This window comes from Oncorhynchus mykiss, chromosome 23, assembly GCF_013265735.2.
Source record: "Oncorhynchus mykiss isolate Arlee chromosome 23, USDA_OmykA_1.1, whole genome shotgun sequence".
Classification (NCBI taxonomy): Eukaryota; Metazoa; Chordata; class Actinopteri; order Salmoniformes; family Salmonidae; genus Oncorhynchus; species Oncorhynchus mykiss.
Window position 1 is genome coordinate 13,542,391 of NC_048587.1, and position 16,431 is coordinate 13,558,821.

At 42.1% G+C, this 16,431-nt stretch overlaps 1 protein-coding gene across 6 annotated transcripts in view; it reads right to left on the bottom strand.

Annotated features, from left to right (window-relative positions):
- Positions 1 to 6,916, bottom strand: part of LOC110502298 (regulator of microtubule dynamics protein 2) — a 61,213-nt gene extending 54,297 nt beyond the window's left edge. For 2 of the 6 annotated variants that reach the window (XM_021580226.2, XM_021580221.2), the window contains exons 1-2: positions 5,513 to 6,916; positions 3,956 to 4,431 (exon numbers count right to left, since the gene is read on the bottom strand). In XM_021580226.2, the coding sequence (XP_021435901.2) occupies positions 3,956 to 4,422 (467 nt within the window). In that variant the 5' untranslated portion in view covers positions 4,423 to 4,431; positions 5,513 to 6,916. The other 4 variants (XM_021580225.2, XM_021580223.2, XM_036959890.1 and 1 more) reach the window with 4 other exon arrangements.
- Between the last annotated feature and the right edge of the window lie 9,515 nt (positions 6,917 to 16,431).

Genomic DNA, 16,431 nt, shown 5'->3' on the forward strand with positions numbered 1-16,431 from the left:
CCAAACTATATCACTCAAGTATGGACCGGTTCCACCAGTCTGAACCATACACCCTGTAGTAACTGATGGCCTGAGTAACAGTGAATAGGCCCTCAAAGTCTAAACGAGGAAGTGCGAGGCACAGCCACAGACAGACTGAACTAAGACACCAAAACAACAATGATTAACTACCCAGAGTACGCTGGCTGGCTGTTGGCCTGCTTGTTATGTTGTTACAGCAAGAATTGCTCCAGGCGACTGCTGCCAGAGCTCTGCCAGGAGATAAATCTGGAGCTAACCTAATGATTCATGATGAGCTAATGATTCAGTTTGATTAAGCAGTATTTGACGGTCTTTTTAAGCTGACCGGATCTGCTCACTCACTGCTAATATGTGCTGGCTTCTTGCTCCCACCACAACCCCAGCCTCCACTTGTTAGGTTCTGTGTTCCTGTCGGGAGATGGCTGGCTGCAAGTAGGACCTTCAACAGGTCTCTATTGTGTAAGTATTTCACCTAAATACAGAGAAATTAAATGTTTGTTTAAATGAATGTTTCAAAACCCATTATTTCTCCCCAGTAGGATTCAATAGCGAGTCAGGACCAAGAGTGTGATCCGCCCTTGATAGCCCACCTTTTCTCTAACAAGGGTAAAACATCTGGTGTCCTGAGCAATCATAAAATTATTAGTACATGTAACAGCTTATAAAATCGGTGCATTTGATCCGCCTATGTGCCGGCTCCAGTAACGCAAGACTCCCTCTTACGAGCAAGTGAAGTGAGTTTTGGAAAAACTTAAAAGTACGCATCCTAGAAATAGTTCACATACAAACTAGAGGTCGACCGATTATGATTTTTCAACGCCGATACCGATTATTGGAGGACCAACAAAAGCCTATACCAATTAAATCGGCTGATTTATATTATATTTATAATAATGACAATTACAACCATACTGAATGAACACTTATTTTAACTTTATATAATACATAAATAATAATCAGATGGTCTACTTTAAAGCTAATAGAATGGAAGTGTAATACAAAAATAGATCATATACTATATCACATGATGAAGACCGAGTCATATTGGGTCATTTTAGTCTCAAATAAATAATGAAAAATTCAATTTGGTTTCAATAATGCAAAAACAAAGTGTTGGAGAAGAAAGTAAAAGTGCAATATGTGCCATGTAAAAAAGCTAACGTTTAAGTTCCTTGCTCAGAACATGAGAAAATATGAAAGCTGGTGGTTCCTTTTAACATGAGTCTTCAATATTCCCAAGTAGGATGTTTTAGGTTGTAGTTATTATAGGACTATTTATCTCTATATCATTTGTATTTCATATACCTTTGACTATTGGATTTTCTTACAGGCACTATAGTATTGCCAGTGTAACAGTATAGCTTCCGTCCCTCTCCTCGCCCCTACCTGGGTTCGAACCAGGGACACATCGACAACAGCCACCCTCAAAGCATTGTTACCATCGCTCCACAAAAGCAGCGGCCCTTCTATAGCAAGGGGAACAACTACTTCCAAGCCTCAGAGCGAGTGACGTCACCAAATGAAAACGCTATTAGCGCGCACCCCGCTAACAAGCTAGCCATTTCACATCGGTTACACCAGCCTAATCTCAGGAGTTGATAGGCTTGAAGTCAAAAACAGCACAATGCTTGAAGCATAGCGAAGAGCTACTGGCAAATGCAGGAAAGTGCTGTTTGAATGAATGCTTACGAGCCTGCTGCTGCCTACCACCGCTCAGTCAGACTGCTCTATCAAATCATAGACTTAATTATAACATAATAACACACAGAAATACGAGCCTTAGGTCATTAATATGGTCAAATCCGGAAACTATCATTTCGAAAACAAAACGTTTATTCTTTCAATGAAATTTGGAACCGTTCAGTATTTTAACGGGTGGCATCCCTAAGTCTAAATATTGCTGTTACATTGCACAACCTTCAATGTTATTCCATAGTACAATTCTGACAAATTAATTACGGTCTTGTTAGGAAGAAATGGTCTTCACACAGTTCGCAAGGAGCCAGGCGGACCAAACTGCTGCATATACTGACTCTGCTTGCACGGAACGCAAGAGAAGTGACACAATTTCCCTAGTTAAAAGAAATTCATGTTCGCAGGCAATATTAACTAAATATGCAGGTTTAAAAATATATACTTGTGTATTGATTTTAATAACGGCATTGATGTTTATGGTTAGGTACACATTGGTGCAACGACAGTCTTTTTCGCGAATGCTTTTTTAGCGAATGCGCTTGTTAAATCACCCGTTTGGCGAAGTAGGCTGTGATTCGATGAGAAATTAACAGGCACCACATCGATTATATGCAACGCAGGACAAGCTAGATAAACTAGTAATATCATCAACCATGTGTAGTCAACTAGTGATTGTTAAGATTTTATGTTTTTTATAAGATAGGTTTAATGCTAGCTAGCAACTTACTTTGGCTCCTTGCTGCACTCGTGTAACATGTAGTTAGCCTGCCACGCAGTCTCCTCGTGGAGTGCAATGTAACCGCCCACAATCGGTCGACCTCTAATAGAAACCTTGTATGTCTGAACTCAATCAAATAGTCTTCACAAAAATAACAGTCGCTGTGGCAGAACGTTTATTTTGATTTGACGATTTCCTGCGTTTATCAAAAGTCCCATCAGTAGCCTTATTTCAGATGTGTCCATGTGCTTCTTAGGCTTATTAGGGAAATCATTCTTGCAAAGCATGTACATGTTTTAAATTAAATGCATTCAACTGTGCTCACTGATCAAGTACAGGTGGGTTAAGGTGGTGCAGCTGGCAGAGGAAACCAGCATTTGAGTATAAAATGCATGGTGGATGCTTTGATAGAGGAGATGACATAGCCTACTGCAATCATATATTAATATCAGTGAATATTATGTATTGTAGGAAATGTAAAAGGAGCTTGAGCCATTGAACATAAAATAGTACTGAGTCATTAACCAAAATGTCTGTTGTTTTTCATTTTTTAAACAACTAATTGACCGACGTCGGTTCAATTATTTGAATTCCATTTCTTTCAGTTTTTTTTAGAGAGAGATATAGATAATAGATGATAGATGATAGATGAATAGATGAATAGATTAATAGATATTTTTTTAGATAGAAAGCAGTTGCTTCGTGAGCCTTAAAACACATGATCTAAGTGATTGATAGGTGATATTCAGCAGTCATAAAAGTATGCCGTATTTCCTCAAATTGTGATTTTTGTCAGACATCATAGGCAGCAGCTCTTTTTTTTTTAGCCCTTTTTCCTCCCCAATATCCAATTTGTAGTAACAGTCTTGTCTCGTCGCTGTAACTCCCGTACAGACTCGGGAGAGGTGAAGGTCGGGAGCCGTGCGTCCTCCAAAACACAACTCAACCAAGCCGCACGCACTGCTTCTTGACACAATGCCCACTTAACCCGGAAGCCAGTCGCGCCAATGTCTCAGAGGAAACACCATTGCACTGCGCCCGGCCCTCAACAGGAGTCGCTAGTGCTGGCGACACCCTCCCCTAACCCGGACGACGCTGGGCAATTGTGCGCCACCCCATGGGTCTCCCGGTCGTGGCTGGCTGCAATAGAGCCTGGACTCGAACCTAGAATCTCTAGTGGTACAGCTAGCACTGCGATGCAGTGCCTTAGACCACTGCGCCACTCTGCCTTAGGCAGCAGCTCTATAGAGATGAGTTGATGACTTGGAATAAAATAAAACAAAAATGTTATTAAAGTAATGTGAATAAATTATGATTATTCAATCAAACCCAAAATCCGTGATACAATCGATCCGAAACGATCTCAAAGCACTAATCGCTCAGCACTAGCATAGAAATAAAGGCATGTGAAATACTATGAACAGTGCCTTGTTTTTTTTATGAAATCATACTGATGGGTGGATTTCCCCCCTGTATCTGAACCAAACATGTGAATATCCCAGATATTGGGATGGGACTCACCCTCCTTCACTCTCAGCCTCCTCTTCAGAGCTTTGGCCTCCAGCTCTGGCCACTCCCCCTGCAACTTTCCTCCTGCGTGTGGGTGTAGTTCGGTTTGGTGGGCCTGCCCTTACGCGCGCCACAGCCCCCTCAGCCCGGCCGCTGCGTCCTCTCAGCTCATCCCTGACGTGATCCTGCAGCTTTGGGATGGCACTCTTTAGGGCCCGTACCTCATCCTTCAGCTCTGACACACACTGGATCAGCGCTGCAAGACGATCAGAAACCTCAGCCTGACCCGGCATTTCCCTGACCACCATACTGGCTCCAGCCACCCGCTGGTCATTACTGCTGAGGTACAGCTTACTGTGCACACCATGTCCACTCGTTGGCACGGCCCTCCTACTGTTGTACAACACCACAGTGCCCAGGCTGAGGCCAGCCGCTCCAGCCAACACACCCAGGACCAGAGCCTTGTCTGACAGGGCCATCCTGCCGGCCTGGAGAGAAAGGGGAGAAATGAGAAAGACACATTAATAATGAATGTTTTGTTGTGCAGGAACAACTTCTGATTTTAAGAATCCTTTAGGCTACTTGAATATTCGGCACAGAGAAATTAGGTTAACATACATATCAGCAAAGGTCCAAGATCTGGGTACAGCAGAGTTGACTGAGCAAGGAGCGGAGTTAGCCAGCCCTCAGCTCTTGTAGTCTTTTACCTGTGATGTAAATGCCTAACCCAATCCGCACCTCCATTCTAACCTAATTCCATTCTACCAGTCTGTATCCAAATGGATTTGATAGCTTCTGTCAGATGAGCAGGTATAATCTCAGTGCCTCTAAAATAATACCATTTAGGGTATTTGTCTAAGCTCTTAGCAGTTTCTACTAACACTGAGGTGAGACCTACGGATAAATTGCCCTCAAGCCAATTAAGGTCACTGTTAATCAACAGACAGGTCATTGTTCAGGGCAGTATTGTAATTGGAATGGTCAGCTACCTGTCAAAATGTGGAGTGCCTCACTTGAAAGGTCAAGCAAGCTAGTTTGGGATATAAAAATGTAGCTACTGTAACTAGTAAGACACGAAACTTCTGCAACCCAGCAACCATACAGTGACAGCAAAGATGAGTTTGAGAAAGTGACCTTCTTAGCTAGCTAGTAGCTAGCTGTCAAGCTACAGCTGGCGACGACCTCCTGGGGAGAAATAAGTCACTCTCCTGTAATGTCCTCGCATTCACCTCAATGTTAGACTAGCTAGCTACGTTTGCGCAACGGGTTAACGTTAACAGGATTAGCACGCTAGCTAATACTCAAACTAGTTTATCTAGTCAATTCGCGAGCCAGAATAATGTTAAAGAAAAAGGCATGCCATGGCATGGACAGTCACCTAGCTTGCCAACTTAACGTTAGTGCCAAACATGAGTGTTAACTATATGTGGTGTCTGCTAGCTATAAGCACACAGATAAAATTGCTAACTAAACATAAAAATCTGTTACTTTCATTAACCTATTAAATAATATCAAACAATTCTATATATTTTTATCTCCAAAAAGTTTGAAATTGTGTCTGTCAGTGACCTTACTGCGGAGAAGCGATCAGTCTTTCTTCTATATCTCCCGTTTGAGAAGTTCTTCTTCTTGTGGGTTTTATGGCAGACTACACCCAAAAAGGTGTATTGCCGCCACCAACTGGACGGTTTGAAACCCCCCCCCCCTCCCCCAAAATACAATTAAATAATAAATCCATAAGTAATAGTGAACCTTAATCCACCCTAATATAATTGTACATTGCCGAAACAAACAAAACTCCCACTTTTTCCTTCTTTCAATTCAACATGTGTCCCTTCTCAGGCTCTAAGACCTGAGAAGGAGGTACGGCTTGCGCCAATATTCCATGTAAATATTTCGCTGAGAAATCTTTCAACCCCAGCAACCGCTCTGAGGTGCATCCACAATGAATTTGATCTTCCTGGACATTCTCTCCACCTATGCAGTTGCCATTAATTACCATAGCAATAAAGGCCAAAAAGTCCACCTTCTTAACCTTTAAAATGTCAGGATCCTGCTGGTGAAAGGTAACCCCTGCAGCCTGCAATGCAGGCCTATCCACCACCATGGACTCTTCTGGTGCACCATTCAAACCCTCAACCCTTTTCACAGCTGCTGCATATGAAATGCTCTGCACAGCCCTGACTTTGGCCACCTCATTCTCGTTCACAATTGTGGAGCATTCAAAAGACATGGCTTCATGGTTCCCACCACAATTGCAACATTCATTACTTTTATAAACACATATGGTTTTTTCCACAACTTGGACATCTCGGCTTCTCTCATCTGCAAACACTTGATACATGACCAAAAGCTTCACAGTGATCACACTGCATTGGTCTTGGGATAAATGCTCTGACTCTGTAGTTATACCCTAACTGCACTTGAGTAGGGAGAGACTCCATTTTTAAAACAAACACAGACTCCTCACTTTTTCACCAATCACTACACGATTCATCCGACGTGCTTCAAGTCACCCCAGGAATATTTGTAATCTCTTCAAAATCGACCACAAGACGCCAAATATAACCCCCTTGAGGGGTGCCCTGTTCCAAAGAGACACACACTACACTTCAAACAGATCAAATCGGTTCAGACACAACACACGTTCCTTCTGATCCGCGGAAGCAAAAAAAATATAAACAGGGCCACCTCTCGTGATCCTCACAGCCTTCACTTTACCCAGCACTCTCTCCACCAGTTTGGATAACAAATGGTTTCTTCAAGATTGGTACTCTGCTCAGTTGCTCATTCATTAACAAACTGTACTCCTACTAGATATGATGGGTCCTTCTCATCACTGTACACTACTTTACTCCATTTTCTATTATTTTGGACAATACTCCAATTCTCCTTGATTCTACCGCCATTGTGTTCAGAATCCACTTCATCATCCGCTTCCGCCATCTTTCCAACGTCACTCTTCCTATCTTTAGACAAGTTCTTCTTCTTCTTCGTATTTGTTGGTATTATGGCGGTCGGCAAACAAATGTTATAGGTGAATGCTGCCACCTACAGTATTGGCTGTGTATTATCAGCCTACAATTTTGTAGTATGAATTCATTACACTTTGTGAAAAATTGCCCTATCAATTAACCCTGTGTAACATGTCTTGCATTTCATGTTGTATAATTACACCAAATCTGAATAGTTCACATGCCTGATATTACTGTACATTCCTTTTGTTGTTGTAAGTGCCCTTTTTAATGTCGCACACTTCCTTCTCCCTGTGTACTGTCTCCATGTGGAAGAGGTAGGTTACTGAAAAATGTCCCATAAAAATATGTTAAGATTTATGAACTTTTTGCATTTATGAACTTTTAATCTGTTGATTTGTGAATGCTGTACATGCCCGCTAAGCTACAGTAGATGTTGTCATTGCGTCATGTCCCCTGTTGTTATTTTGTACTTTACAGAGGAGTTGGTGCATAAGGGCAGCACAACATTTAATTTATGGATGTTTATTTCTTTATCAGGTATGCCATGTGTTTTTGTTTGTAATGATATGTTGACTATATTTTTCTGCTAGTTTGCAAAATCATGTACTAACGGTACATAACGCATGGCTGTAATTTATGAAAATTGGCTAGCCCCATACGATAAACATACATTATAGAGTTAACGTCGGAAGTTCACATACACTTAGGTTGGAGTCATTAAAAATCATTTTTCAACCACTCCACCAATGTCTTGTTGACTAAATATAGTTTTAGCAAGTCGGTTAGGACATCTACTTTGTGCATGACAGATTATTTCACTTATAATTCACTGTATCACAATTCTAGTGAGTCAGAAGTTTACATACACTAAGTTGACTGTACCTTTAAACAGATTGGAAAATTCCAGAAAATTATGTCATGGCTTTAGAAGCTTCTGATAGGCTAATTGACATCATTTGAGTCAATAGGAGGTGTACCTGTGGATGTATTTCAAGGCCTACCTTCAAACTCAGTGCCTCTTTGTTTGGCATCATGGGAAAATCTAAATAAATCAGCCAAGACCTCAGAAAAACAATTGTAGACCTCCGCAAGTCTGGTTAATCCTTGGGAGCAATTTCCAAACGCCTGAAGGTACCATGTTCATCTGTACAAACATAGTATGCAAGTATAAACACCATGGGACCACGCAGCCGTCATACCGCTCAGGAAGGAGACACGTTCTGTCTCCTCGAGATGAACGTGCGAAAAGTGCAAATCAATCCCAGAACAACAGTAAAGGACCTTGTGAAGATGCCGGAGGAAACAGGTTCAAAAGTATCTATATTCACAGTAAAACAAGTCCAATATCGACATAACCTGAAAGACTGCTCAGCAAGAAAGAAGCCACTGCTCCAAAACCGCCATAAAAAATGCCAGACTACGGTTTGCAACTGCACATGGAGACAAAGATCGTACTTTTTGGAGAAATGTCCTCTGGTCTGATGAAACAAAAATAGAACTGTTTGGCCATAATGACCATCATTATGTTTGGAGGAAAAGGGGGAAGGCTTGCAAGCCAAAGAACCCCATCATGTTGTGTGGGTGCTTTGCTGCAGGAGGGACTGGTGCGCTTCACAAAATAGATGGCTTCATGAGGTAGGAAAATTATGTGGATATATTGAAGCAACATCTCAAGACATCAGTCTTGAGTTAAAGATTGGTTGCAAATGGGTCTTCCAAATGGACAATGACACCAAGCATACTTCCAAAGTTGTGGCCAAATGGCTTAAGGACAACACAGTCAAGGCACTGGAGTGGCCATCAGAAAGCCCTGACCTCAATCCCATAGAAAATTTGTGGGCAGAACTGAGAAAGCGTGTGCGAGCAAGGAGGCCTACAAACCTGACTCAGTTACACCAGCTCTGTCAGGAGGAGTTGACCAATATGCACCCAACTTATTGTGGGAAGCTTGTGGAAGGCTAACCGAAACATTTGACCCAAATAAACAATTTAAAGGCAATGCTACCAAATACTAATTGAGTGTATGTAAACTTCTGACCCACTGGGAATGTGATGAAAGAAATAAAAGCTGAAATAAATCATTCTCTCTACTATTTTTCTGACATATCACATTCTTTAAATAAAGTGGTGATATAACTGACCTAAGACAGGGATTTTTACTAGGATTAAATGTCAGGAATTGAGTTTAATGTCAGGAACTGAGTTTAAATGTATTTGGCTAAGGTGTATGTAAACTTCCAACTTCAACTTTATGTGTGTCTTTCGGAGGTGTTGGGATAAACCTTGTGCACAATTGATAAAGTGATCTTAACCTTCAGTATCACTTATCTGCCATGTAATGGAGGTATTCATTTTGCCAAGGATTTGCCATCCAGGTGTTCGGGTGGAAAGCATGCTCACACTCATTCCATTGATGTCTATCTCAATCTCAATGACCTTAGCCTTACTTTCAATATTCTTGTTGGGCACAGAGAAAACATTACCAGAACAAGAATCAGCAAAACTCCTTGCTTGTATATGTTACACTTGACTTCCGGCGCCGACAGAGATGGCCGCCCCCGCTTCGCATTCGTAGGAAACTGTGCAGTATTTTGTATATCAACTCAATCATCAAGTTTTGCAGACGACACTACAGCGGTAGGCTTGATTACCAACAACGACGAGATGGCCTACAGGGAGGAGGTGAGGGCCCTCGGAGTGTGGTGTCAGGAAAATACCCTCACCCTCAATGTCAACAAAACAAAGGAGATCCACATCATCAGGACAGTAGTGGAGAGGGTGGAAAGTTTTAAGTTCCTCTGCGTACACATCACGGAAAAACTGAAATGGTCCACCCACACAGACAGCGGGATGAAGAAGGCGCAGCAGCGCATAACCGTAAGGCTCTCCAGAGGGTAGTGAGGTCTGCACAACGCATCACCGGGGGCAAACTACCTGCCCTCCAGGACACCTACATCACCCGATGTCATGGGAAGGCCAAAAAGATCATCAAGGACCACAACCACCCGAGCCACTGCCTGTTCACCCCGCTATCATCCAGAAGGACAGCGTTGCCTAGTTGTTAGAGCATTGGACTAGTAACTGAATGGTTGCAAGATCGAATCCCCAAGCGGACAAGGTACAAATCTGTCGTTCTGCCCCTGAACAGGCAGTTAACCCACTGTTCCTAGGCCTTCAAGAGTTTGTTCTTAACTGATTTGCCTAGTAAAATAAAGGTAAAAAAAAAAGGCGAGGTCAGTACAGGTGCATCAAAGCTGGGACCGAGAGACTGAAAAACAGCTTCTATCTCAAGGCCATCAGAATGTTAAACAGCCATCACTAACATTGAGTGGCTGCTGCCAACATACTGACTCAACTCTAGCCACTTTAATAATAGAAAAATTTATGTAATAAATGTATCACTAGCCACTTTAAACAATGCCACTTTATGTAATGTTTACCTACCCTACATTACTCATCTCAAATGTATATACTGTACTCTATACCATCTACTGCATCTTGCCATCTTGATGTAATATATGTATCACTAGCCACTTTAAACAATGCCACTTTATATAATGTTTACATACCCTACATTACTAATCTCATATGTGTATACTGTACTCTATACTATCTACTGCATCTTGCCTATGCTGTTCGGCCATCACTCATTCATATATTTTTATGTACATATTCTTATCCCTTCCTTTACACTTGTGTGTATAAGGTAGTTTTTGTGAAATTGTTAGGTTAGATTACTTGTTAGATATTACTGCATGGTCGGAACTAGAAGCGCAAGCAATTCGCGACACTCGCATTAACACCTGCTAACCATGTGTATGTGTCAAAAACAAATTTGATGTACCCAAGCAGCAGAAGCATCTCCAAGGCAGAGGAGGTGACAGTTTAAGCATTACTTTTACATGTGATAGTCTATTAATGGATGGGTCTGTGATTTACACACTCCTTTTAAGTGCACCAAAAACATGATTGAGCATAATTATGAATGTAAAAAGGAATCAACCAGTCCTCTGTTATGTCAAAAAAAATATCCATGGGCACAGTGGGTTACTATGTTACTGTCTTGCCAAATCCCAGTCCAGCCATGGGCCCTCAACCAGCTTGTTCTAATTGTTAATCGTGACCAAGATACACATGAAACTGTAGTTTCTTTGATTGTTAGATCTTACCTATGGCAAAAGGCATGGTTTTCTTGGACATGCCATCAACTTTTTTCATATAGATTCAGAAGTTCACCCCCATTATTATAGCTGGTGCTGGTGGTTGTGTTGGATGGTTGTCGAAACTGTTGCTGAGAAAACAAAGGTAGGTTGACATAAAAATACATCCCAAGATGTACACCCATGGGTCGAGAGATGACTGCATATATCAGGGGCCCTGTCTCTGTGTGTCACATGACCAAATTAATACTACGTTCATTAGCTATCTCTCCATTACCGGGGCAACATCACGCGTGTAATCCCGGCCCTCTCGCCCACTGCATAGCTTGGCATGGCAGGTCACCCCTGCCTACGCTGTTATGACCCGTGCAGCACAGGCTGTGCTTTGTCAGACTTTTGCAGCCCCCGAGTGTCACAGGGCTGCATGTTGTATTACTCAAGTATCAACTTCTGGAACACTGTTAGCTTCTATTATCAAGGACTACATGTCTATTATCAAAATAACTACATGTCAATCAAACTATAGACCATCATGCCGTGTCAGTAACTTAGGTCCAACATGATAAGACAGGAATAGCAAGTTCAGAAGTAAATTCCTCTGACAGCTCCTGACAGGTGTTTGATGATAACTCTGGGATGCCCTGAGAAAGCAGATTCAAACCTGTGAACTAAGACAACACTGCCCCTCTCTATTGCATATATGTCTCTCGCTCGCTCTGTCTCACGCACACACGCACACGCACACGCACACACACACACGCACACACACACACACACACACACACACACACACACACACACACACACACACACACACACACACACAGCTTTATTTTAACACTACCTTAATTACTGCCAGTCTCCTGCTTTCTCTTGCCAGACATTTCCTGTTAACCCATGTGGCAGACGGAGGAGATGCAACGAAAAGGAAAAGGCTAATTTGTTATCATGCAGATGGAGAGGCTGACAGAGAAATAGAGGTTTACACTATCTACTCCTCTCACACTGCCTGCCAACAAATGTTAAAAATGTAACTCTGGAAATCTCATCATGAAACGCTAAGGTGACACATTTCTTTATTTGAGCACTAGCTGCTTAGAGTCATATATTGTAACTTTACCGGGCACACCGTTGTCATCTATTGGTATTTGTAGCAATACTGTTAATTCAAGTTCCAAATGAATGGTGGCTAATTAAAGGCAGCCAAACTGTGACCTTTACCTGTTACCTAGTGGCCTTACACTGACATCACTAGACAAGGGACTGAATCCCGTTGGCACCTGAGATTAGGATTTTCATTCCCTTTCACTTCCTCTCCAGTGGGTCTGGGACGATATGTCAGTCATGGCAGTGGCATTGCATTCCTTCTACAGCAGTTAAACATCACTTACGCCACACATTTGCTGATTTTGAGAGAGAGAGAGAGAGAGAGAGAGGTGCTTTTTTACATTTTTTTTTTTTTTTACATAATTATTAGAGATTTTCTTTAATATAATCTTCCATGCTAAAAACCTTCCTAGCCTAGAACTTTGTTCTTAGCCACAGCAATTTGCGCAACCATATAACCATTTTGACTGGCTCTTTGGACCATCCAGAGAAGGCTCTATCATTCATTTCCAAATGAATATGGACTTTAGCCCCAGAACACTTTCCAGCATTTTGCTAAAGAATCTTCTTTAAATTGCAGAATCTTATAAAACAATCTTATGAGGATCCTTGAATGCTTTCCTAGTTGACTGCTAATTTCATTTTTTGTCTTAGCTGATCTGTAGAAGAATTTCTGTTGGAATGATCTTCTCACAGTTCCTCAGAAATAGTCATATTCAAGATGATTTCAGCCAAAGTTTTTCAAGATACTCACGAAACAAACTGGAGACCGAAGGCAAGTCGAGTTGACATAAGGTGCTTTTCGTTGTAGTCCAAACTTTCCCACCAGGTGGCGCCTAAAGAACTAACTTTAAACAGCTCACCTGTTGGGACTATGGGACCACTAGTGTAGGACACATTAGAGGAGTAAACCAATGAAATGAGGGATGTTGCAAATATATATATATATATATATATATTTTGTTGTAATGTGTATGTCTTTCAAAAGATCAACATTTTGTGGTCACCATTTCTCAGATCAGCCCCTTATTTGACACCATTGCACCATTGTCTGGGTGCAAGGTAAGACAACAATTATGGTAATCTGATATTACACACAACGCAGATATGCTGACTGTACCTAATGAGTTGCCCATCGTTCTTGGTATCTCAGTATTGTGTCTCATTTTGGTACAAAATGAGCAATGTCTGTATGTCTGTGTGGGTTAAGAAGGCCTGAGTCATCTCACAGGTTTGTTATGTCTCCACTTATCAGGTAGCTAGGATTTAATTAGACATTACAAAACACCAGCGTCATATTCAACTGGCAACAAACAGAAGAAAATGAACTAAAACTGGGAGGGACTATCTGCACCTGTCCAATTGCAAATGCACATTTCTGTTGCACAATGTTTTAATGGTGTGCCTTGATGAATACGACCCAGACAAGGCCTTGGCTGAAGGGAGGAGAAGGGGCTGTCATAAACACTTTGAGCAGCTTTGCATCAGCATAACTCATTAACCTCTGTGGAACACCTGACATCGGAGGTGAAGTCATGTCTACTCGCTACCCAAACTGCTCCACATGGCGTTGTGAAGTTAAAACAAAAATATGATGAATTATGTTTAGCTAATTGTCTATGACAGAGCATCCTCCAAATAACAGCATGAAGTGTCAACAGCTCAAAGTGGCCCAGTACCTGCCTGTGTATTTAATGTGAATAGTGAAAATAATGTTATTTCGGGAAATTAGTGCTGTTACGACTCCTTCTTTCACTGAGAAGAAGATTATAAACACAAGCAATAAATACAGTACCGTTCCACAACCCTCTCTCCTCTTCATGTTTTTCTCTCACACTCTCTATTTATGTGGTTGCTGAGTAGAACTACCACAGTGGCAGCGAGGCCCGGAATAGCAGATGGTGGGGAAGGGCTGTATTCTTGCATGTGGGCCGCCGACTAGGTGCTCTTTAGTGCTCCTCAACCATACTCCGTCCAGCGGAATGGAGTCTGCTGCTTCCTTATACATGCCAGTGGTCAGGGCCCGGCCTGCACGCCCTCAGCTATTTCTGTCTCTCCCTCTCCCTCCAAGTCCAGCTGCACTCACTCCACACAGATAAAGAACTGGGAAGAGAGAGAGAGAGAGAGAGAGAGAGAGAGAGAGAGAGAGAGGTGTAGAGAGCGAGAGAAGAGGGGGAGGAGAGGAGAGAAAGAGGGAACACAAAGAGTAATGAGAGGGTCATGGAAAATTAGAAATGTCGTGTCTTCGTGACATGAACATTTCTCACATCCTTAAATGGCAACATAATTAGAGAGAAATTCATGAAACATATGACAAAGACATTCCACGGATGCTAATATTCCTGATAGCACAATCATATAAAGTAAGACTACTTCTTACTAATAAGTCTCCAGGAAGAACAGAGTAGAGTGCCACATCACTTCAGAGTTTGTTTAAACGTGGAAGTGGCTCATTGAATTCAACCAAATGGAACACATAAATTCACAATCCGGCAAAGAGAGAAGATTGCTAAGTTCTTGAACTCTGCACAGAGCAGTTTTGTTAGAAGAGGAACCTAAGAAGCATTTGTGTAACATTGTATAGCCTTCCTGAGTGAGTTAAATGTGTTGTACGGTTCCGAAAAGAACGGAGAGAACGTTTGGGTGAATGTTTCTGCTTTGTGTACACTCAGATAAACTCCAGATATCCAATGACGCACACACACACACACACACACACAGGCACACACGATATACAGGTATGCATCTATAGTATGTACACACTTTGTGCGAATGTCTTTGTTAAGGGGAGTAAGACTGTGTGTGTATGTTTCAGTCTATGCCCTCTCTGTATAAAATGTATTTACAGAGATCCCTTTCTTTGTGTCAGTGGTGGTTGACTGACAGCTTCTCTTAGCTCCGGAATTGCAGATAACCAGGCCCAGATGGAGCTGGTTGGATGTTTCTGCACCACTGATTTACTCCAATACCTGGGACAGGACAGAGCGAAGGGACCAAACCGGCACCCATATCGCCCTCCCCCCAACCCCCAGCCCAGGACAAATCCTAACCACATGGATGGGAGAGGTGTAGATGTCCTTTCGATCTGTCCTGCAGGAGAATCAGGATATCCCGTTTAGGGGTTCTCTCCCTGCCCTGGCCGTGGCACATTCTACAATATGACCAGTTAGGTTTTGAGGTTGTGATAGTTTACACTGTAACGAACCCATAATGGGACTAACAGAAATGAATAAAACAGATGAAAATGAGTCATGGATGACCGGCCATTGTATAAGGCACCTCTGCACATGGACTGTAGCTGAATGACTACCAATGTCACGCCCTGATCTGTTTCACCTGTCCTTGTGCTTGTCTCCAACCCCTCCAGGTGTCGCCCATCTTCCCCACTTATCCTCTAGGTATTTATACCTGTGTTTACTGTCTGTCTGTGCCAGTTCATCTTGTTTGTCAAGCTTACCATCATTCGTCCTGTCAGCTCCTGTCTTTTCCCAGCCTCTCTTTTTCTCGTCATCCTGGTTTTTGACCCTTGCCTGTCCTGACCCTGTACACCCCGACCACTCTACCCGTCCCTGAGCCTGCCTGCCATCCTGTATTTTTGCCTCTGGATTACTGAACTCTGCCTGTCCCTGACCCTGAGCCTGCCTGCTGTGCCGTACCTTAGCTCCTAATCTGGATTATCGACCCCTGCCTGCCTTGACCTGTCGTTTTCCTGCCCCTGTGGTTACAATAAACATTGTTTACTTCACACAGTCTGTACTTGGGTATTACCTTGATTCCTGATAAACAAAGTATTCAGATAGCAGCTGACTGACTTACAAAGTATTAAATTCCACCACATGGGTGTGTAAACACTTTTAAATAAATAAATTCATGCATAGGTCAAGGAAGATGACTTATCACACTGTGTATTGCACAACAATTTACCAAAGAATATATTTGAAACTATGTCTAGTTTCTTTCTCTTCTCTTAGTCCTATCGGTTACTGTTGAAATGCTTAAATTACTTCTCTGTAAACAAGTCCATTGTAGACCTTGCACATACTGTACCACACAACCTTTCAAATGTGACCTTTCCAAAAACAGCCATCGATCTCTCTCTGGCCATTCGTACATTATGTAGTCCTACACACACTGTTAATCATGAATCATAATCAAATCATCTATATTCTAATAATAGAACTCAATGAACGGGTCTAATTATAGAATTTAGATAGTGAAGATAAGAATGTATTTGTCTCTCGAT